The sequence below is a fragment of the Sceloporus occidentalis genome, unplaced genomic scaffold, assembly GCF_023333645.1.
Source record: "Sceloporus occidentalis isolate IW3139 unplaced genomic scaffold, rSceOcc1.0.p SCAF_7, whole genome shotgun sequence".
NCBI lineage: Eukaryota > Metazoa > Chordata > Lepidosauria > Squamata > Phrynosomatidae > Sceloporus > Sceloporus occidentalis.
In genome coordinates this window covers 79,253,033-79,278,061 of record NW_028316987.1, presented here as the reverse complement: position 1 = coordinate 79,278,061, position 25,029 = coordinate 79,253,033, and the positions used below count along the sequence as shown (strand labels likewise).

General features: G+C 39.5%; 1 protein-coding gene across 8 annotated transcripts in view; it reads right to left on the bottom strand.

Moving 5' to 3' along the window:
• LOC149310011 (uncharacterized) overlaps positions 1–25,029 on the bottom strand; it is a 235,216-nt gene that overhangs the window by 65,043 nt on the left and 145,144 nt on the right. For 7 of the 8 annotated variants that reach the window (XM_089533474.1, XM_089533473.1, XM_089533480.1 and 4 more), the window contains 8 exons: positions 21,744–21,863; positions 15,838–15,957; positions 12,450–12,575; positions 10,693–10,812; positions 9,438–9,563; positions 7,888–8,007; positions 6,068–6,193; positions 3,320–3,427 (listed from right to left, as the gene is read on the bottom strand). In XM_089533474.1, the coding sequence (XP_089389600.1) occupies positions 3,320–3,427; positions 6,068–6,193; positions 7,888–8,007; positions 9,438–9,563; positions 10,693–10,812; positions 12,450–12,575; positions 15,838–15,957; positions 21,744–21,863 (966 nt within the window). The remainder of the gene's footprint in view (positions 1–3,319; positions 3,428–6,067; positions 6,194–7,887; positions 8,008–9,437; positions 9,564–10,692; positions 10,813–12,449; positions 12,576–15,837; positions 15,958–21,743; positions 21,864–25,029) is intronic. The other variant, XM_089533481.1, reaches the window with a different exon arrangement.

The window sequence follows — 25,029 nt, the reverse complement described above, 5'->3', positions numbered from 1 at the left end:
CCTTGCGGAGCAAAAAAGAAGCTCCAAAATGGAGCTTCTTTCTGCGGCGCCTCTGTGACATCGCAACACGTTCGGACGCACAGCGTCCGATACGTAAAGATGCCGCCGGCCGTGTGGAACGGCCGGCGCCATATTGTACGGACAGAGTCCGTATTAGACCCAGGGGTGTCTAGAAGAGACGCCCCTTTTGTAAAATGGGACATCCTGCGGACGTCCCAAGTGCCGGTTTGTAACTGGCCTAGTTTTCCACTGTATCTGAATTATTTTATTACACAACAAAGACATTCTTTTATGAGTCCAGGGCAATGTTGAGTGAAACTGCATTTGTAATATAATTCTATAATGCAGGCCTAGGAGACTGCAGCCTATGGACTGCATGTAGCCTCAAACCTATTTTTGCAGCCCCCACGTTTCCCTGATGCACCAAGTCTCTGGAAACCTTCCCCAGAGTGCCATTTTGGTGCACACCAGTCCACATGGTGCATGCCATGATAACGCCCCTCCGGTGCTGCATCCAAGGGGCATCATAAAGCTGGCTATGGTGCCTCTTGGAGGGCACAAAAAGGAGCCACTTTTGGTGGCTCCTTTTTGCACTCTCCGGAAACTGGATCAGCACCATGGCATGGGATTGCTGCAGCCCAAATCCGGCCAGGAAAGGGGGGGCTGCATGCCGCCTGTCTGTACAGCCCCATAGACAACTAAATAGCTCTTACTGGTGTAGCATATTAACTCGAGAGGGCGGTTGCCATTCAGCTTCAATCTGTCTTGGATGTTACTGATTTTCTAGACCCATTTCAAACTGGCTTTCGGGCGGGCTATGGAGTTGAGACTGCCATGGTCGCCTTGGTTGATGATCTCCGTCTGGGCATGGACAGGGGAAGCGTGTCCCTGTTAGTTCTCTTAGACATCTCAGCGGTTTTCGATACCATTGACCATGGTATCCTTCTGGAACACCTGAGAGTTGGGAATCGGGGGCACTGCGCTCCAGTGGTTCCGTTCCTACCTCTCGGGTAGATTCCAGATGGTGCAGCTGGGGGACGTGTGCTCCGATAAGAGGGCCCTTACATCTGGTGTCCCTCAAGGAGCCATTCTGTCCCCCATGCTATTTAACATTTACATGAAACCGCTGGGAGAGATCATCCGGAGACACGGGGCGTGGTGTTATCAGTACGCTGATGACACCCAAATATGTTTCTCTGTGTCTCCGACTGATGCAGTGACCAGGGATGGCATCTCTCCTCTAGATGCCTGTCTGGAGTCAGTAATGGGCTGGATGAGGGAAAACAGACTCAGACTGAATCCAGAGAAAACGGAAGTACTTGTGATAGGTTCCCCGGGTCCAGGTTTGGAGATTTGTCCACCTGTCCTGAACGGGGTCACGCTTCCCCTGAAGGACTCTGTTCACAGTCTGGGGGTGCTCTTGGACTCGTCGCTCCACCTTACATCTCAGGTGGATGCGACGCTCAGGAGTACCTGTTATCAGCTTCGGCTGATAGGCCAGCTGCAACCCTACCTGGGCCGGGGGGACCTTGAAACAGTGGTACACGCTCTGGTAACCTCTCGGTTGGATTTCTGTAATGCGCTCTACATGGGGCAACCCTTGTACCAAACCCGGAAGCTTCAGTTAGTGCAGAACATGGCAGCCAGACTGGTCACTGGATGTTCCAGGTCCAGCATATAACACCTGTTCTGCGAGATCTGCACTGGCTGCCTATTCACTTCCAGGCACAATACAAGGTGTTGGTTATAACCTATAAAGCCCTAAATGGCTTGGGCCCAGGGTACTTGGAGGACCGCCTCTCACCATATAATCCACCTCCCACACTCAGGTCAACCGGGAAGCAATTTCTGAGGGTTCCACCCTCGAAATGCTCTACAAACTGCACAGAGGGTGTTTTCTATCTCAGCCCTGCAGTTATGGAATTCGCTTCCCGAAGAGCTCTGCTCGACCCCCTCCCTCGATCAATTCAGGAAGAGACTCAAAACCTTTCTCTTCGAACAAGCTTTCCCCCAGTTGTAATCGCTTCCCCCCCCCCTTTTGCACCTGCACTTTGGCTAGTTTTTGTAAGGTTTTTAATCTGTGTTTTTAATTCCTTGTTTTAATCTCTGATTTTGTTTTATATTGTATTGTTGATATTTATCGTTTGTTGCTCTATGATGTTGTAACCCGCCTTGATCTCATGGAAAGACGGGCTAGAAATAAACGATTTATTATTATTATTATTATTATTATTATTATTATTTATTCTATATAATAATAAAAGCAAATGTAGGTGCTGAATTAGGAGAGATATGTAGGAAAAATTGGGCTCAAATTTCACTGATATAGAAGTCTTTAGGGGGAAAAAGATTGAAAGAAAGGTCCAGAATGGCCCAGTGCTGACTTTACATGCACCAGCAGGATACTGTTCTCTCCCTGCACAGGAAACATTCTGGAACAGATGTAGGAGAGTGGGATACAATTAGAAGAGAAGAAGTCCTGTTATATAAGCAGAAATCAGCTTACTTTATCTTGGATGAAACCCAGTGTTGTTTTTTTGCGGGTCCAGCTTTCATAAATTCTTCTACCATATATACTCGTGTACAAGTTGATCTCATGTATAAGTTGAGGGGAGGTTTTAGGGTCAAAATCATGGATTTTGATATGACCCATGGATAAGTCAAGGGTAAAAGTTAGGGGCATGTACAAAAGACTTTAAAGAGGAAAACACTTCCTTCTCTCTTTCTCCGGACCTCTCCCAACCACTAACACCATTTCCCAGGTACTGGAGGAGAAGGTTTTAGCAGATTGGGAAGGGAATGAAGTGGAGTTAAAGGGGTATTTGTTAGGGAGAAAAGGCTTTGACATTGAACAGGGAAGGGGAGGAAGTGGAGTTAAATGGCTGTTTGGAGGGAAGGGGAGGCTTTAACATCGGATCAGGAAAGGAAAGACGTGGAGTTAAATGGGGTGTTTAGTGAGGAGAGAAGGTTTTAACATCAGATTGGGAAGAGAATCACAAACACATATACACACACACACTTCCACATACATCTGCCTGGGCAGCTCTTTCTGAAATCACTGCTGAGACACATGGATGGGGCGGTGCTTCTTGCAGGACGTTTCTAAGCAATATTACTATACTGACCCTTTTATATGAGGGTCAACTCAGGATTTTAGGCTCAATTTTTGGGCATACATTTTTCAACTTATAGTTGAATATATACGGTAGTACAGAAAGAAAATTGTATACACATGAAAATAGGCCTTGGGAATTAAAGCATCTTAATTCCAAGAACAGGTATTTTATATTTAGCTAAAACAATAAATCAGCATACATACCACCAACAGTGCCAGGTTGGGTAGCCGCCAAAGCTTGAGCTTCTTGTAGTCCTTTCAAATTTTCTAATAACAATTGTTTCCTTTCTGATAGTTCATATAATTCTCTTTCTGCAAAAGGAATTTTAAAGCATTTCCTGAGAAAACTGTTTAAGGCGCGTTATAGACGCGCCTACAGTACGTCCCCAGGACGTACTAGGGTTAGGAAGGGGCGTAACTTCCTGATGCCCCTAACCCTAGTACATATTGGGTACGTACAAAATGGTGGCGCCCTTCCACATGGGCGCCGCCATCTTGACGTAGTGGACGCATAGCGTCCGAACGTTGCATCCTGGAAGTGATGCAACGAGTGCGTAACTAGCGCCTCGTGGCGCCACTTCTGGGGCGCAAAAAGAAGCGCCATTTTCGGGCTTCTTTTTGCCGTGTCTGGGAACCGCGCAGTTTGGCCACTGTGGTTCCCGGTCGCGGCAACCGGCAGCGCCGGCAGACCGCCTCTTTCAGGCGGTCTGTAACACGCCTAAGATATCCTTGTTGTTCATCCTTGATGAACAGGAAGATAATTTAATAATGTGAAGATTCATTCTGGGATGGCATCTGCATTGATAGTGCTGTCCCTTGAACTTGAACTTGAGAGGTTTTTTGTCCTTTGGTGACATTGTAAATAAGCTTCTTTGAGATCTATCGCCACCATCAGATCCCCTTTTGTTATGTTTTCCTTTATTGCCTGTAGCATCTCCATTTTGAATGTGAAGATTTCACAAAACTGTTCAGATACTTCAGATTCAAAACGGGACAATAGGTTCCGTTGCTTTTGGGGACTGTGAAGAAATGGGAATAACTTCCATAGCCCCTGTTTGTAGTAAATGTAATTCCTGTGTTATTATTCTTTGCTTTTCCTTTTTTATTGGTACCGGAGAGAAAAGATATATGTTGTTTGGTGTTCTCTCGAATATTATTTTGTATGCTGATATCACCACTTGGTGAACCTGTTTGTCTGAAATTATTTCCTTCCACAAGTGACCAAACTGCAGCAAACCTCCCCCTACCGGCATGACTCTGGCCAATATTGCAATCTCCCTTTCTTTTTTTTTCAGAGAATGGTCCTCCTCCTCTACCTTGTCCTTGTTTTATTCTTTTTCCTTGCTATTTCATCTGATTGAATATTGAATCCTTGCTCTTTCAGCTGCTCTCAAGATGGCATCCTGGACTATATTCTGCCAGTCCGTTTATGGAAGAAATAGCTGTGCATGTTCTGTTCACCTCTGCCACTTCCGCAGCAGTTTTCAGCATTTTTTAACAGCCCCTGCTGCTGGTTTACTTAATTTTAGCACTCCTTGACATTCAATTTTATTTTGTTTCGTTTAGATATTACATCATCTGAATTGGACCCGTGCTTCTACCCAGAGTCTGGCTCAGAGTCACTACAAGTTGATGAAAGGAATAATATCTGTATTATTTCCTTTCACTGCTGCGCAGAGACCTGATGACTGGTGGTGATCTGCCTTTCTATTTTTGTCAGTTTTGTTTCTTCCTTCTAATTCTACCATTACTCTCTCATCTTTAAATTTTTTATTTCCTTTTTTATCCATTTCCTACATTATTTAGTTATCTAAACCAAGAAGTGAAAAACATATCCAGTTGGCAGGGCAGGATATAAAAAAATGATGGCGAAGGGAGGCATGGCAGTTAAATAGGCACAAAAGAATTTTGGCTCCTACCATCTCAGGGTGGTGTGAGGGAATAAACCCATCAGTGGTGGATTGCTCCACCTGCCATCCTGAGAATGGTCATTTTCAAAATAGGTTTCTTCCTTTGTCAATCTAGATTTTTAGAAACTACACAAAATCTTTTCAGAATTGTTGTAAGACAGCTTGTTTTAATTCCCTAATACTATCCCACAATGGCAAAGCCCCTCTGAACAAAATTGGCAAGAAAACCTCATAATAGGTTGCCATAAATTGGGAACAACTTGAAGACATACAACAACAAACAATAATCTCACAACCCCCTCTACAATGTTTTAAAGCAAAGACCTTTACTCCATTGGAGAATACAAAGAACTGCCATAGGAAGCAAAGGTCCTCTGAATCTTTTTAGGAAATCCTTTCATAGGTAGGGAAAAAAAAAAAAAGCTTGTCCTCAATGATTTGCAAAATCAGTGTAAACACACAAACTGAGTTTGATTAATCTTACATCGATCATCACTGCAGGAGAACTTATATAAAAATATTTTTGTTCTGTTTTGCTTTTTCAAGAATGCTTGAAAAAGGAGTGTTTACAAGTAAACAATTTCATTATCAAACTACTGTCCTGCACCCTTGCAATACATTTCAGTTACTTTGTTGATTTATTTAAAAATTGTATTCTTAAGTGCACTGCACACTCACCCCATACACATACAAAGAAAAACTTACAGAGCGTCAATATACCTACCATTTATCCAAGCATAATTTAAGAGTTCCTTCCTTTGCTAGTTCCACAATGGTAGCAGGGAAGTGGGGCTATCTCAAATTAAAATCAATACATGAACAATGGAACAGTGCTAAACTGCTGCCTCCACTGGTCTCCTTTATGGCACTGGTAGTTGGAGGAGTAAAACATTCTGCACTAAAGTTCAGTTAAGGCATGATGGAAATATACAGTCAATGCCTCCCCATTAAGACAGTAATAACCGGGCTTGGAACACTGAAGCAAATGCAACCCTAACCCTAACTCTATTTTAAAATTCAAAGTAAATTACGCTCTACTTACCAGCATGTCTCTCAGCTGGAACCTTTACTGAAGAAGAACGCTTTACTTTTTGGATATCCTGAGCATTTTTTTCTAGATCTTCAGTTAAACGTCTTCTTTCCTGAGCTAGCTCCTCTAATTTATGCTCTAACAAATTCAAGATAGTTCATTACAAAATATTAATATATGCTGTAGTAACTACACTGCATACAATAACACAATGGTTTTGGTGATGTCTGGAAATATTAAAGTCTGGCATTTATATAGTACTGTCATTACTTTTATATAGTACTGTACTATTTATATAGTACTGTCATTAGAGCCCTGGTGGTGCAGTGGTTAAATGCCTGTACTACAGCCATTCACTAAAAACCATAAGGTTGTGAGTTCAAAACCAGCGAAAGGGCTCAAGCTTGACTCAGGCTGGCATTCTTCCAAGGTCACTAAAATGAGTACCCAGATTGTTGGGGGCAATTAGCTTACACTTTGTAAACCGCTTAGGGAGTGCTTAAGTGCACTGATAAGCGATATAGAAATGTACTTGCTATTGCTATTACTTCCTATGCATTATATACAGTACAGCTGTGTATGGCTAGGCATGGGTCTAAGGAAGTTCTGTTTTAGATAAAGGCTTTCAAAGGCCACAAAACATTATTTTAAAGAAGAAATCTATCGTGATAAATTCATACATATCTTACAAAATTTAGTTTTCTGATTGATTACATTTTAACTTTGAACCACAGTATCTCTATACAAAAAGCAAAGGCCCTTCCTTCTTTTGCTGGACAGGTTGAGCCTCCCTTATCCAGAAGTCTGGAATCCTAAATACTCCAAAAACCAAAACGGTTTTCATGGGAAGCCAAGTGCCTTTGCTTTGTAATGGTTCCATGTACAAACTTATTTTAAAAACTTATTTAAAATATTGTATAAAATTACTTTCAAGTTATGGGTATAAAGTACATATTTAAGAAAAATGAATTTTTTGTTTAGACTTGGGTCCCACTTGCAAGATATCTTATTATGTGCATATATAGAAATACAGGCATTCCACAATAAATTAAAAAACAAAACAAAATAGGTAGCACTCCTGGTCCCATGAATTTCAGATAAGTAATAGTCAACCTGTATTTGAACATAACAGTGCCCCTTTTTTGTCTCTCCTCCTCCAAGAGGGTCACATGGACATTAGAAGCTACTCTTTCTATTTGAAATTATTTAAATAGAATGTAAATTATCCATTTATCATATCGTGCAGACCATAAACTGTACTAAATCTGGCAAAGGGACAAAACCAGCTTAATTTACTGTGATATAAAGTTTGCTTGTTTCCACTAACCATAGTTGAAATTAACCACAGTACCTCCAGAATAACATGAAAAACAACAAATTGAAAGAAACCGAAAACTTTCACACTCTTCATTACAGCTGTGCCAAAAAAAAAAAAACAAAAAAAAAAGGAGAATGTGGGAGTGAAAGATGTGTTGCCATAAACACTAAAATATAGTTTAGTGAAGGAATAGGAATTGTGTGGCACTGCAGGTGCTGGTTTGCAACAACAAATGATGTAGTGCCAGAACAACCACTAGTAAGGAGCTCTGGGTGTTGCATTCCAACACCTGGGGCCCCACATAATTTCTAACCCTAATATTTAGTGTTATTGTTATGTGTCACATTACACTCATTATATGGCACATTATACTGTACAGGTACTACAGGACAAACAATTGTCCACAATGTGTAATGCTTTTGTCACAACTATAATCTCAGTTGAAGCCATAGGACCCTCCAACTAAATATATTTCAGGTTGAACCAGAACCATCAGAAATCAGAACACACCTACCAGGGATACTGCCCGGTTGAGCAGCTTCAAGAGCCTGAGCTTCCTGTATCTCTTTCCAATTGGATTCCAAATTTCCTTGTAACAGGTGCTTCTTTTCAAATAAGTCATATAATTCCTGGTCTGTGAAAACAAATATTCTTGAAAAAATATTTTCAAATGTCCACAGATTTGCAAAGTCATATAAAATGAAGAAAATATTTTTAAAATTGCATTTCTTGTAGAAATGATAAATAACTCTTACATTTCAGACTGCATATTTTAGGACAGGACAAAAATCTGCTAACAGACAGAGAAATGAAGACACCTGGTGCATGTTGTGCTCTAAATCACCTTTTATGTCTATTTTGTCTGCAATCTGGGAACATTAATCCGAAATTATCCAAAGAATACACCTTACTCCAGTTCGCTGGAAACATTTAATGCAAATGTGTTTAATGCTGAAAAGGGTAGAAAATATTTAGTGCATTTGTGGTGTTCTTGTTCAGTTTGCCAGAATTTTTGATCAGTTGTTTTCTCTAAAATCAGTGCAGTCACTAAATAAACTGTCCCTTACAGCTCAGGCACTGGTCTATTATAATTACTCTAGGATGAGAGGTCTTAGAATAATTATAATAGACAAGTGCCTGAGCTGCAACATAAAGGACAATGAGAGGTCCTTGCAACCTTTATTCTGCAGCTCATCTTGTCTTTTACCTTAAATAGTGGAGAACCTGCCTATGGCAGCTGGCACATATGGAGAAACAGTCCTCTAAATTAAAATTATTAAGAAATGTAGGTATAGTTAATAATTTCTACAGCCCTTGACTACACTTTACTGAATATATCAATCGTAAAATAGGCAATCTGTATTGCCCACAATCCTATGCAATTTGTGGCATGATAATTTTAAGATACCCAATTGTGCTTTGTATGTTCTTTGCCTTATAATTGCCTTTTATGTTAAGATGGGTTCAAAATCTTGTAGACTTTCTCTTTTGTTTTCATTGGGGGTTTTCCTCATTTATTTATTATTTTAGCTATGTACGTGGAATTTAATCTCTACCAAAAACCAAGCCGACAGCTAACAAGAGGGTGTACTTTTGCTATGGCAACCAAGTGGTGAAAAATGTTATTAACGGGCAGTTGTCACACTTAAAAGGTGTGCCACTTTGTCCTGTTGTGCTTTTCTGCTAATATAATGTTCTTAGCCTATTTTATTCCAGGAATCAAAAATGGAACTGTAGATTCGTTTTCTTGATTTCAGATGTCATTGTCATCAAATTTCTTTATATTCCACCTTTTCCCCAAGACTGAAACTGGAAGCAGCTTACAAATTAAAAGGTTACAATTAAAAATATTTAAAAGGTCAACATTAAAACCAAATTCAACTATTGATAATCATTATTATTATTAACATTTAAATACTTCAAGAGGTAATGGAATGGTACTTCATTCATACTCTGTTTTCCTTTGGTTTTTACAATTAATGATAATGATGTAATTGACTTGCAACAAAATTATACATGTTAGGTGCTTTTGGAAAAAAACCTACTTCATTCATTTTTACATACCTGAGGATTGTTCAGTTAGACCCCTTTCTGAAGCATGTTGTTCTGCCTCATGTATTTTCTTTATAGTTGCCTTTAAATCTGCAGACAATTGTCTTCTTTCCTCAACAAGCTCCTGAACTTTTTGTTCTACAAAATAATTTCAGGACAACTCAAAACAATTAAGAATATATGCTGACTACAATAATGAAATTTACATATTATAATATCTGGAAATCAAAATACAGGCATGTCTTAGGACTGAAACAGACCAGCAAAAAAGCCGGTTTCCTGGTGGCTTGGGGGCATGGTATATGCATGACATATGGTCCCAAGCCGTCAGGAAGCCACAGTGAAGCTGCCTGGCCATTTACACAGCAGCAGGAATTTTTTGTGCTCTGACGGTGCAGCGTTTAGATGCTGCACACTGCAGAAGTGCTGAAAAGCTGCAGTAGCAACGGAAAGGGTAACTTCTTTTCCAGCGCAAAAAGGAGTGGCATTTTGCCACTTCTTTTTGCACTGGAAAAATACCAGATTCGGGCTGCAACATGTGGTTACCGTGGCCCCGGTCCAGCAATCAAAGGGGCTGCATCGAGCTGCCCCTTTAGGGCCGTATGTTTCAGCTTTTAGTTAACAAAGTCTCTGACAAAGAAGTTCCACTCTCTTGCCACAACAAACTACAATCCCCAGAATTTCATAGCATTGAGCCAAGGTAGTTAAAGTGGCTTCAAACCGGATTATTTCTGCAGTGTGGATCCAGTCCAAGATGATCAAAGGTTTGGAGCCAGGTCTTTGGAGGAATGACTTAGGGAGCAGGGTATATTTACCTTAGAGATGAGAAGACTAAGCTATGAGGTGACATGATAGTTATCTTTAAATATCTAAAAAGATCTCATATAGACGATGCAAACCAGCTTAATTCTCTGTTGCTCCAGAGACTAGAATACAAACCAATAGATTCAAATATAATAAAAGAGATCCCACATAAATATTAGGAAGAGTTTTACTGTAAAACCTGTTCAGTAATGGAATAAACTTTCTCAGAGGGTGGTGGCCTCTCTGTCTTTGGAGCCTATAAACTGAAGTTGAATGGGCATCTTTCAGGAGTGCTTTATTTGTGTCAGGGGACTGGACTAGATGGCGCTTGTGGCATCTTCCAACTCTAACAGAAGTTGGAGATGATTCTATGAATGACCCCATCGCATCGCCTATTAGTTTGTTGTAACAAAATGACCTAATTGTGAGTAGATATGTTTAAAAGAAATCACAATATGCATACCATTAATACTGCCTGGTTGCGTAGCAGCAAGATTCTGAGCTTCCTGTAGTGCCTTCAAATTAGAATCCAAATATAACTGTAAAAGTTGCTTCTTTGAAGATAGCTCATGTAATTCCCTGCCTTAAACAGGAATATTTTTAGATCATTTCTTGAAAATTATTATGTGTCTCAATATTCATGAAGCTACATAAAATAATGAATAATATTTTTCAAACTAGATTATTTCACAGAAATTAAACTCTATCTTATGAATTTTGGCCTGAAACAGACAGGCCAAATGGTGAAGTTTTCAGCCATATTCGGGGAGAAGTGTTTAGATGATGCAGGCCTTGAACAAGGCAGAAAACTGCACCAATGCCACATTATAAGAAATAAACCAGTCCAAAAAGGGGCAGAAAAATCAGCTCCTTTTCGGTGGCCTGGTTCAGGACCATGGTGATGGCCTGGATCAGGGTTGGGTGCATTTGGTCACTGCAGTCCCAGCACAAATGACACTGGAGTGGTTTATTCAGCTGGTCTGTTTCGAGCCCTTATTTTTAGTCTGCTTTTAATTTTCTTTATTTTTTCATCTTATTTAAAGTTTGTCCTCTTCCCAGTATGGTGACAAGGGCCAAAGCAGACTGGCCAAAAGAAATGGCCAGAGGCCACTCCAGCTACAGTTGGCACAGAACCATGTCAATCTCACAGCCTGCTGTCAAAGTGGGCCACTGCCGAGGTCCCAAATGGACCATCAGTAGGAGCAGCTTTTTGCTGCCCCTTTTACCGGCGGCTTAAGGGGTGTGCATCATACTATGCTCTCAAAACAGCTGGAAGCTGCTTTATTTGGCTTGTATGCTTCAGACCTTAGAGTAACAACCCTCTCAAACTAGTTTAGAGAAGAAAATACAAACAGCAATAATCAGCAGCAAGCATTTATTAAAGCAAGCAAGTATAATAAAACAAATATTAAACTCCTAAAATATTGAAATCCAATAAATAATTGCAGCTAGGAAACATCAACAACCCCCCCCCCCAAAAAAAAAACACAACTCAAGAAAGCTAAAGATGAAAAATTGGTCTTCAGGCATCTCCTAAAATCTCATAATGATGGGACATGGCAACCCCCAGATGGTAATGTATTTTAGAGTCTTTTTCCAAAGTAGTATTAAGCCAGACATCTGTATCATCTAGATCAAGGTGCCACACTGATTTCCACCCAAGATTCTGCACCGGTGCTATTAGCCCCCTAAGATGGCATTTACTACGACAGGAGATTTGGGACAAGAAACAGGCATTAATCTTGATCTGTATATACAGCATTCTCTGGAAAGGCACTCCAAACGTTTCCTTCTAAATAAAAGTGGCTAGTGTAATTATTAAAAAGTCCATTTCATATAGTGTGTAGCTCATCCCTCTGTGAATTAAGATTTGATTAAATGTCAAAAAATGTCAATGAGCATAAATCATTTCATTTTGATCATCATCAGGCAAGACTGATAGTCTCATGCTCTTGTTGAGACTACCTGAGAGTGAGTGTGAGTGAGAGAGAGAGAGAGAGAGAGAGAGAGAGAGAGAGAGATTGAGAGAGAGAGAGAGATTATCAGTCTTGCCTGCATTAGGCTGAAAGAAAGGATCACCTTGATCCAGGCATCACGGGAAGGCACCTGACTTGCATCAACTATTCCTCTAACAATCTCAGTAGTTTCAGTGAAAAGTGGACTTGAAAAACTAAACAAATATCCATGCTCAGTGCTTGAGGCCATTTTGTCTTTACTTACCAGCAAGTTTGTTAGTTAAGGCTTTTTCGGAAGCAAGGCGCTCTACTTTTACTATATCACGTAATGTTTCTTCTAGATTTTCAGTCAAACGTCTGTTTTGTTCAGCTAGCTCTTGTAGTTTACTCTCTGAAAAATAGTGTTAGGCCAATCCATAGTGAAACTCTGATATATGCTCAAGCATCTACACTATAAAACAGTCTTTGTTTCCTTGCTGGCCATATTGGCTAAGAAGTAAGGTGTTATTGTGAGAATTTTGATACAGTTTTATCAACTAAAGTAAATAAATAAAGCCTTCCTAAAGGACAAGAAGAGACACACTGAAAAAGAAACATAGGCATTATTTTTAAATGATTCATTCTTTAATTGTTGTTAATCATTCTGTTATTTTAAATGGTTTTTAACTATGCTTGTGTAGCAAAGGATCTATCTAGGGGAAATTTTAATTAGCTCAATTAAATATTAGGTTCTGCTACAAGCAACCTTTTGTGGAAACGTTTCTCACCTGTATACCAAGAGAAAAGAAATCAAAGGAATTTTGCAGAGGCAGAATTCTCTGAATGAAGTGTTTCTTTTATTAAGGGGGAAAATCACACAACAATCCATGTTCACTCACACATACATACATACAAGGACTAAGGAAATCAGGAGTTAGCTTTGAGAATAGTTGGAGGCTGAACTAACTGGGATACTTACACAAAACAAGGCTTGACTTCAGGTCCTATTGTGATGGGGATGGCATGAGACCTGGCCGTTCTGGTGGACGGAGGGGGAACTGATGTATTGGGACCAGTCAGAATTCACAATGACAGTGTCCCTGTACCATCCAACTAGCCCACTAATAAAGGATTTTGGAGATCTTTTGTAGGCCAAAACTATCCTGAAGGCAAAGGTGTTTGTCCTACATCAAAGGAAATCAAAATCTACATTGTAAAGGATCACTTGGTCTGGCAATGTCCAGGGTGAGAATGGAGTTGTAAATCAGCCTTATCAGGCTTGTCTGGCAGAGCATCCTGCCTAAATTACCTATCTTTCTGACTTTGGAGATGTTAAAATTTCTCATTTGTAACTCCCAAACCCTTCTGCTTGATGTGCTTATGGGATAGTGGGGACATGACTCCTCACCTCAGAGATTATGTTTGTCCAGAGTATAGAGTCTGTTTGGGGCCATAGGAAGAATGTTCACACACCAAAATTCAGAAGATTTCAGTTCTGGTAACACATGTTAGGCAGCTGGCCCATTATTTCTGACTACTTTACAAGATTCTTTTGTCCTTCCCTTCTTTTTTAAAAGCATGGTTGTTTAGCACGAAGCACAAAGGTACTAAAGGAGGAAAGAGGCAGCGCGGAAGAGGCAGCTTCAAGCCACCCAGATTCAAGCCGACCCTGATCTGCCCAGAATCAGGCCCAAACAGGAGTGGCAAAGTACCTTTGTGGGGTGCATTGAAGCCACCCCATCTTAGCTTCAGCTGGCTTCAAGCTGGCTTGGGGGGATGTCTAAACGCCATACCCCTAAGTCGCCAGGAAGCTGCATGGCATGTAATTGCCGGCACCACTTCTGGGCGACTTGGGGGTGTGGTGCGTGTAAACGCCATACCCCCAAGTCAGCTTGAAGCCAGGTGAAGCTGACGGTCTGTTCTGACTCTAGGTCACCTTTTAAACAGGACAGCTATAGGGACATAGGACAGTAACAAAGAGCTTAAAAGAATTAATTTGCTTTATCCTAAAGGAACACTCCTCATCAGTGGGTATGTAACCAATGTACTGTACTTGGAAACTGGACTGAAAAACTTTGAATGGGTGGCTAAACATTGACACTTTTCATGTGTTTAAAATGCTTTAGCCATCCAAAACTAAGTTACTACTCTTTAATTTGGGAATATTTTGATAGAAATAAATGATTGACGGCTGCCCACTGTGAGATAAAAAAAAAAAATAAGGCATTCTTCACTGTCTCTCTTAATCTTTAGATGAAATAAAGGTGAAGGAAGCACTGCTACAAAGATAAAGGACTCTTCCTATTTGTAAAGGCTTCAGCTTCACTGGTTTTTGTCAGTTGTTGTTGTCTCTGCCTCCCCTCAGTCCATACTTTGGAATATACTGATGTTTTAGATCTTCTTTAGGACTCTTTCTAATGTTTTTTTTTTTTTAAAACTAGGTTATAAATTCCTGAGGTGGTGCTGTGGCCTGAAAAAGCAAAATTTGTCTGCTTTGACTTTTTAAAAAACACTTAAGAGTTATAGTGATATAACACAAAAGTATTAGTTGGCTGCAACTCCTTTACATATTTTTAAAGAGTATTTCTTTCCTGAAAACTCTCCAGGGACCAGTGGTCAAGACCATCTCACAGACTGCAGCTTAGGTTAATACTTTTTCAGATGCCTTTGTCCTTCACTAGAGGGCCTTGTATCTATGTTGACACAATGTATCCTTTCTAACAATCTTAGGGGAAAATATATTTTATCTCTTCCATCTACATTCCCTGGTAGAATAAACACTTATTACAGGTTTTACTTGTAATATTCCTTGTTACTGAAAGGGGAAGTTTTTTTAAATGCAGAAGACATCATTTCGGGGGCCAATTCACACTACAGAATTATAATACTATATTCCAAATTAACAGCCATGGCAACAGCCTATGAAATCCTGAGTTTGCAGTGTAAACTAAAAATCCATGTTGCCATAGCCATTAAAATGGAATACAGTGGGCCTTTTGTATGGACAGGCTGACAACCTGCAGATTTCACTGCCTACAGATTGCCATGCCCCATATTACCCAGTGGTAGCGTGTGCATGTAAATGTACTGGCGCACCCACACACACACATCACTGCCATTGAATAATATGGGGTGCAACAGCCTATGTGTTTTGCCATCTGTATAGGGGAGAGACCTGAACCCTCAGAAATAGGAACAATGTCATGTATAGAGCTATACAGTTGTCCCTCCACCTTTGCAGATTAAGTATTTGTGGATTTTATTATTTGCAGATGCCTATAATTACCAATGCCTCAACTGCTGCCCAATACGTGACCCAAAAATATGTTCTCTCTAGGCATTTCTACGTCCTCCAGCACTAGATAAAAAAATCAGGTAAATACCTCAGATTTTTAAAAAATAGCATGCAATATTTGTGTTTTTCCAATTTTGCAGGGATCTGTACTCCTAACAACCACAAAAGCTGAGGGCTGGCTGTAGTTGTATAGTTAACATTTATGTAGTTTTATTTCTTGTTAATTTCAGTTTTCCATTTACTTGTGTCAGTTACAGTCCTTCTAGTGCTGGATATTCATGCACACTGGTTGTTGAGTACAAACATTCAAAATATTGTTACTATTATAATTACAACCATCACTACTATAATTGACAGTGTAAAATCACGTAGTTCATACCACTGATACTGCCTGGTTGTGCAGCTGCAAGTTCTCGAACTTCTTGTAGCTCTTTCTGGTTAGATTTCAACTGTTCCATTAATTCATGCTTCTTTGCAGACAGCTCATACAATTCCCTTCCTGCACAGAAAGGTTTTTGAAACAACTTCAAATTGCATAATTGCTGAGAAAATCCCATAAAATGAAGAAATTATTAAAAAGTTGGATTATATCATAGAAATGAAAAACCACCTTTTCCTCTGTCATTGCAGACCACACAATTTAAGGCACAGAACAGAAATTAAATGATAACCTCTAAGACTATAATGAAGTACCTAAATCTCTGACAATAACACATATATCCACTATAATCGGTAGAGTTCTAAAAATATTGCCCCTCTTCATGTCTCTTGAAAATAACAGACAAACCAAAGCCCTTCTCTGACCTCTCTAAATCATTGTTTCAGTTAGGACAGGAGAAAATGTACTCATTTTACACTCCTCCTGATTACTTAAAAATAGGAAGGGACACAGACAAATTTGTCAATTTTGCTTCCTTCTACATCTTATTTTTTTAAAAAAATCTCAAGTTCCTTCTGTTAACATTTTCATGAAATCTGCATTTTTTAAAACAAAATTACCATTAAAATGAATCAAACTCTCAACCATATGCACTGAACAAATTCAAGGTACAGCAATCTGTTTGCAGCATGGAGAGAATCATGTTGAACTTGGTCTGCTATGGAGCTCAGAAAGAAAGCAGTAGCATTCAAAGTCCTTGACCTGGATAGGCAAACTTACGTTGCACGTTCAGATTGTTCATATCTAAATTCTTTCTATCAAATTAATGAAGAAATTTACATATTTTTGAAAGTTCCTATTTAGAAATACGAACAAATGAAAATCTCATGCATCCCACTAAGAAAAATTATCTTGTGTTAGTTATTAGCACTGGAAGGACTGTACAATTACTATTCTTTGTAAAAACTCTGCTTATGGGTCCAGAAATTGAAATGAAGTGTTGATACTTACTGTGAACAGTCATTTTTGAATGCACAAACCACAACCACATGGATTATATCCCCACATGCTAGCTTCCAAGGCAGGAGTCCAAAGTTCTTTTTCAGTTATAACTATTGACTCCTCTCTCTCTCTCTCCTTCAGTTTAACTACATAGCCTTTCATAAAACTCCTGAAAGCATTTACTTTACAGAACCTATGGAATATTACTAGAAACTAGAGGCATCTTCCCAACTGCATCTAAATCACTTGAACAGGAATAAACATGCTTATAGAATCACAGGAATATAAACAGAAAATTGAGCCATCTTCCCAGTTACATCTCCATCACTTGAGCAGATCTAAGTTTGCTTGCAGAAGTGAAGGAATATTAACAGAAATAGAAGTATATTCCCAACTGCATATCAAAGAGTTGAACTAAATTATTATTGCTGCTAATAGAGTTTAAATTTTACTGTCCATTGTCTCGGTGCCCACATGGCTATAAAGGTGAGAGTGGCCTCTTTCTGCATTAAGATCTCTCCATGCCAACTGAACTACAACAGAAACAGCATCCATTATAAAATGTAGGCATGTGACTCCAACACCTTCACTTTTATTCTCCTGTATGAGTTTTTAAACATCCTTTGCTTGATGAAGAAGCCAATGGAGCTTTGAAAGTTTGCATGATGTGTTTTGTGCATTTTGATACATTTGGCAGAAATAATGCAATTTGACACTGCTTTAACTGCCATGGCTCAATGCTATAGAATTCTGGTATTTGTAGTTTTGTGAGAGATTTTGCCTTCTCTGGTGCCACAACAACTACAAACCCCAGGATTCTATAGCATTGAGCTATGGCAGTTAAAGTGACCAAACTTGTTAGAAATCAGTACAATGCAGCAGCTCACAAGAGTTGACTAAGGTGCAAAGCCACCAATGGCTCAGAGAACAAACTCAGGGGCTGTTCACACTACATTATAAACCAGTTTGCAAAGTGGTTTTAAAGGGGGTCATTCACACTTGCATTGGGTTTTTCCAATCTTTCAAGCGCAGCCTGGCTTTTTCCCTCATCTGCCAGTGATTTAGTTCCCTTATCTGCACCAGTGTCCCAGATTCCCAGAGCTCACCAAAGCCAGGGAGGGGGTTCTCCTGGAAACATCACTAGACAGTGTTGATTTTTTAAATAAATAAATAAATAAATAAATAAATAAATAAAATTTGACAGTTTATGCAGGTATTTGCTATTGCATGGCCCCAGTAGAAAGCACTTTTAAATACTCGCGTCATCAGTATGACAAAGGTGTGCATAATTTGCTTAACATGTAAAACAAAAACCTTTATCAGTAGGGCTATGGGGTTAGGGTCATTTTCCCCTCTTTCCCAAGAAATAAAACCACAACACACTCTGCTCCCAACTTGGTGCAAACTAATGTTCTCACACACCTATTATATTGCTGAGAGATATTATTATATTATTATATGGCTGAGAGAGTGTGACTCCCCCAAGGCTAACCTATCCCAGAGTTTCTTGCTAAGGGTTGTTCTGAGGGGCCTGCCATTGCCATCCTATGAGGCTGATTTTTGGGGAGAGGGGGGTTGGCCAAACAGTGTAACATAGATACGTATCATTTGACTGACAGTTAAAAATCCTGAGACCAATCGCAATGGCGGCTCCATTTTAAATTGATACAAATGGTAATGTGAACTTCATCAGGATTAAACTGCCACTGAGAGATTCGATTGGGGTAAATGTAGTGGGAACTTTGATTCGAATTTCCCTAGATGTACTCATCACAAAAATACAGTGTGAATGAGCCTCGGTCTTTATTATATGAACTCCATTCTAAAGTAGGAAAGTTACTGAGAGAGCTATTCCAATCTATCTACATCTCTAGCATGGTCTGGGAGAAGTGAAAGGGTGAGAACACAAGCAGAAGTTTTCCTAAGAGTACCAGTTCACCTCACAGAGGGGTCAAGATAGGCAGAAAGAGAAGGAAGTCACTGCAGGTCACTCCAATTATCTAACTCTATTACTGCCCCCCACTCTGAGGCATTAACTCTTTCAGTGCAGAGCATTGTTGTACTTCCAACAAAACTGCATTATTCCTACAGTGCAGATGCAGCCTTCCTGAGAACAAAAGCCATTTTTGAGTTTGTGTGTCATCTTACTTGCTTTACATATTCTAAGCTAGGCTCAAAGCCTATATAGTTTAAAAGGCATGTGTTTAAACTCCTCAGGATTTAATTGTTTGAAAGAAACCACTTCACTATCGGCCTCTGTTCAGAGACTGTAGCACCAGCATTGCTATCCAGCAGGACCACTTTGCCCAGATCATTCATGCCTGGTTCAGCATCTGACTCATCAGATAAATATGGATAGATAACATTTATTTGCCCAGAAAACATCTAATAACGCCTACTTTGTAAGATAAACCTTTTGGGAACAGGGTTCTTATTCATATTGAAATGCTTACATTTCCACTAGTATTGTGCTGCTTGTGCACATATGCATTGAAAACTGCAGTTTCTCTTGACTCACATTAAATTTAATTGCATTACTGGAACTCATATCATCTTATGAGCAAAATCAAATCATCATTTGACTCAATGGTAAATAATTCAATGAATATTTTAAGTGTGTGTGTTTCTGTGCCTTCATACCGCCTAACAACTTAGGATAACCCAATGAATTTCATAAGGTTTTCTTAGACAATGAATATTCTGAGTGGTTTTGACAGTTTCTTCCTCTGAAATATAGCTTAAAGCAACTGGTATTCATTGTAGGTTTCCCATCCAAGTACTAATCAGCACCAACCCTGCTTGTAGAAACTGAAACTTATCTAGCTGGCAAGGCAGGATATAAAAAAACTGAAGGGAAAAAGATCCTATGAATATAATTGAGAAAGAACTTTGGGCCCTTGCCTCAAAAGCTGGCATGTAAGGACACAGCCCATGTAATTGTGGATTGCTCCTCTGCAGCACCCAGAGTGAACCACACTCTTAAGTGAACCACATACTATGAAGAGGTCTAAGGGGTTGTTCCCACTTACCTATAAAGCAGGTCATGATCTGAATTTAGGGTGCATTGTTCCCACAGAAGGCTGAATTAAATCTCCCTTACCCCTCATTCGTTCCCACCGCATTTCGAATCAGAATAGAATTAAAATGTTTAAACCGGATTATCAGCCTATAATTCAGTTTAAAATAATAGTAGTTTATAACGCGGGTTATTTTTGAAAGCGGGGTACAATTCGCTGTATCCGAATGGGAATGAAAGGGTGTCTGATTCGGGAACCTGGAGATGGGAGGAGCAGCGCTCAAGGGGCTAGCCTGGGGGTGTCACCCTCTTTGGTCTCTTTCTGCATCACCAGCGCCATTTTCTTCAATTCGCATAGACTTTCCCCCAGTGGATTGCAACCTCCCCTCTGCTCCTCATTCATAGACCGATGTGTGAGGAGAGCCATTGAACACCATTTTAAACTTTTTTTTATATTTTTTCACCTCTGTCTGAGCAGCAGATGGGCTTTGCAGTACATGCCTGCTTGATCACCCCACAGACAGCCCAGTGAGCAATGGGAGACGCAAAGCAATTTTGGGGCAAGGAGGCTCCTTCCAGAGGAACTATGGGATGGGCAATGGGGGACGCAAAGCGATTTTGGGAAAAGGAGGCTCCTTCCAGAGGAACTATGAGATGGGCAATGGGGGACTCAAAACGATTTTGGGGAATGGAGAGCCTGGACGCCCAGGGATCTGAGGGGGGGGATCGAGCCTTATCTTCTCTCTTCCCCAAAGATTCCCTCCTCAATAATGAAGCCCTCTGCCTTCTCCTTCTTGATCTGATTTGCCAAGCCTCCTTCTAGTCTGGGGAGACACAACAGAAGAGCCTTGGATGCAGCTGATTTTCATTGGCTGCCCGCCCCCCAAAAACCCCAAGACTTGTGACATCTGAAGCCTACGCGCTTGATTGACAGCTTGTGGACACAAATTGGAACGGGGAGCAAGTTAATCCACTTTAAAATAAAGCGATTTAAAATAAATGGGAACAAAAACAGGGTCTAAATGAATCGAGGTAATTTGCCCCTTTTGGTAATGGAAATGATGGAAAAAATTCGAATTATTCCTGGAATATAATCCGAATCAGAATCGCGACAATATAATCCATTTTATCTGCCAAGTGGGAATACCCCCTAAGAAGTATTGACTTACCATTCTAAAATACTTGTTTATTTTATACCACTTGTTTTACAAAAATGGCTTCAAACACCCTTCAAATCCAATACTAACACCAACTAAAGGGGATTATAAAATAGTGATTGATCTTAGAATTTGTTGATGGTCTCAGTAATGGTAACTCAAAAAAGGGGAAGTGTCTCAGCTGGAGTTCTATTCAGATATGATAAAACAGTCTTTTATATTTTATCCCCTAGTCCATTACTGATGGCTCCAGTAATGAAAATTATTAAAGTACTAGCATGGAAGAAATATGCACATAGATAGGCTGTGTAAAATCATTTACTGTATATACTCATGCATAAGTTTATAAATTTTAGTCAAAAATTGACCCCAAAAAACTGTGTCAATTTATCTACAGGTCAATGTAATCACTTAATTTTTTGATAACTTAATTACTGTATTTTTGTGAGAGCTTAGTCCTTCCATGGAGCATCTGAAAGAAGTATCAGCCCCCTTTACTCTCTCATCCATCCAGCCTTTAGAGTGAGCACAAACAGTTATGCCTGTTGGAATTTTTTTTGGCATTGTTTTTCTTTGCTTCATGTCTTACATCCTTTGTTACATGCCTCTATGTTTTACCCATGATGTATCTATGGGTCATATCAAAATCCATAATTTTGGACCCCAAACCTGCCCTCAACTTATACATCAGGTCAACTTGTAGTCAATTATACCCAATATTCTCTGCTTACCAGAGTATTGTGTTGTTCCTCCTAAAGTAGGCTCCTGTGCCTTTTGTATATCATTCATAGTTGTCTCTAGTTCTGTAGTTAATCGTCTTCTTTCGTTAAATAATGTCTGCAGCTTATGATCTAGAAAATTATTTTATATCCTTTTGTAACAGAATATAGTTTGAAATAATTGAAGTCAAAAGAATTTTGTAACAAATATATAGTATTACCTGTAGATAATTTTAATTCAGTACCAGATTTTTATAGTAAGTGTTAGTTTTAGTTTTTTCACAAACATTATTTCAGTAATCCATGCAACAAACTTATAATATTAATTACTTTTTATCATATCTGCATCTGCATTTGAATTAGAGGCAAACTTTTAGGGGCTATTTCAGAGAACAATACAAATGTGGCATTGATTCAAAACAAGGCCCACACCATCTTGTCCTCTAAAACGTGCCACCTCCTCTATTTCAATCTGCCCCCAAGGTGCTATTTACTAGAAATATTATTGAAGACAACTTTGCATGTAACCACTAGGGGACAGGATTGTATGTATTTTAGCACAGCAAAGTGAAATTGCTTTTGCAACAAGGATTAGGCAGATTTTAAAGTTGCATCACAGCTTCTTCAGCAACCCCAACAAATAACTTTCTAGGACAAACAGAAGGTCAAGCGGAAAGTGCCAAGGTAGGTTTACAGTTGAAACTTAAGAAAATAAAAATAATGACCACCGAAGATCTCCAAGGATTCACCTTAATGAGAGCACTGAAACAGCCAAAGAGTTTCCATTCCTTGGATAAAATATTGACTGGAACAGCGACTGCAATCAACAAACAAACAAACAAAAAGGAGTAGGAAGGGCAGCTATGAAAGAACTGGACAAGATCATAAAGTGTAAACACATAATACTAAACACAAAAGTGAGGACAGTCCAAGTCACTGTATTCCCCATCATCATGGACAGGTATGAAAGCAGGACAGTGGGAAAAAGCCAACAGAAAGAAAATCAACTCATTTGAGAGATGTAGTGCTGGAGATCAGCTCTAAGGAAACTGAGACAGGCCATAGGCGAGATCTAAAATCCATGGCAGCTTTCACCCTCTGCACAGTAAAAGAAGCTATTTTATGCACTACTTTTAGAAGAATCATTCATTATTATTAATTTAAAATTATTAATTTAAAATCAGATGTTGTTGTTAACTAACTTCGAGTCAACCTTGGTTCACAGTGACCTTATGGATGAGATATCTCCAACTCTCCCTACCTACAACCACTCTGCTCAGATCCTGCAGGTTCAGGCCCATTACTTCCCTGATTGAGTCTAACCATCTATCATGCTGTCTTCTTCACTTTCTGTTGTTTGATCCTAACTTTGTCATTCAGTGTCATCTCTTTGTACTTTAGGGCATTGTTCAATTCTTTCATAGCTGACCTTCTCATCCCTGTTCTTATTTCTTGATTGCAGTCTTTATTCTGATCAATGTTTGCTCAAGGCTTGGGAAATCTTTGACGATTTCAATTTCTTCATCATGTAGGATTAATTCATGTAGATTTTCTGTGGTCATAAATTTTTGTTTCTTAATATTTAATGTTAAGCCTACTTCAGCACTTTCTTCTTTGACTTTCTTCAGTAATTATTCTACTTCTTATTTATTATCTGTCAGTAAAATGGTGCTTGTAATGCTGCATAAAAATGTCAAGGAATAAGAATAGATATCAGCATGAAAAATACCTGGTACAAGAACTGTGTACAGAAAAGCTAAGGAGAATGCAAGTGTTTTTCCAGAATATACATGGACTGCCAGAGAAGACTCAATACTTCTTGTGGCGTACTCATCCTATCTATCCAGAGAAAGAGAAAGCACTGTATCCCAAATGCAGGTATTGTAGCCTTGTCAGCTAGAAAGCCAGGTCAGAATAACTTGTATGTCTGTGCTACTTAAAGTGATGATCCATGAACCAGTCAACAAATCATTAGATGTCAGTATCTGATGAGTTTACAGGAAAGAAAGAATCCGTTGTAGACAATGGGCACAAATATGGTACCAGTTACCATATTTAATGTATTTAATGTTACATCTTCAAGGTAAATATTTTTCAGAATTAACATTTCTGGGCCGCAACTATGGTGTTTGCTGCACTCTGTGCAGGTTTCAAGGCAGAGAAAGAAGAACTTGGAATTCCTTTGGAGTATGTCAAGTCTTCTGCACTGTTCCTTTACTATGATTCTCAGACTTCAGTATGACAAGGAAGGTGCTGCTGCACTCAAATTCTCCATTTGGGCTACTGTATGAAAATAATAGTGGAACAGACAGCCCATTGGTCTGTTACAGAAGGATTCTTCCTATATTCTTGGAGGGGAGAATGTTCTCTTGCATCCTATTCCCACTTGTCTTATTTCTCATCCCATAAATTACCACTTGGAGAGACTCAAACTATTTCAGCCCACCTATTAAAAAAATTCTAACTCCAATTCTTGTCCTTGTAAGACATGCAGGCCTTTCTCTCTAGAAAACCATATCCCTCTCACCAGGGCAATAGTCAAGCCTCTCTCTGACTTTTTTTAAATCCATCTGCCCTCTCAGTATTCCATTTGCAGAGATAGCATCAACTGATTGCACTTAATTGGATTGTCTACTTCCTTCAGCTATAAGAATCTATGTTTGAGTCAACTTTTCAAGAAGAAATAAGATGAATAGATTTTAGATTATATGAAAGACCAATTTTGGGTCAGTGGAACTGATGGACTTAGGAGTTGATGGCTTGAGAATCTGCTATATTATTTTGTAGATGAGATCTTCTACAAGGATGAGAACATTCTTGGTACTAAATGAATGTATATGAATGTATGTACCAAACCCGGAAGCTTCAATTGGTGCAGAATATGGCAGCCAGACTGGTCGCTGGTAGTTCCAGGACAGACCACATAACACCTATTTTAAAAGATCTCCACTGGCTACCCATTCGCTTCCGAGCTCAATACAAGGTGTTGGTTTTGACCTATAAAGCCCTAAATGGCTTGGGCCCAGGGTACTTGGAGGACCGCCTCTCCCCACACAATCCGCCCCGCACACTCAGAACATCTGGGACCAATTTGTTAGAGGTCCCTAAGTCCCATTTGGTGAGGACCTCACAGAGGGCTTTTACTATCGCCGCCCCCTCATTGTGGAATAAGCTCCCTGTAGAGCTCCGTTCCTCTGCATCTTTAGTTTCTTTTAAGAAACAATTAAAAACGCATCTATTCCAGTTGGCTTTTTCACTTTAGGTAATAGTGTTTTTTCTCTGCTCCTTGCCCTCTGTT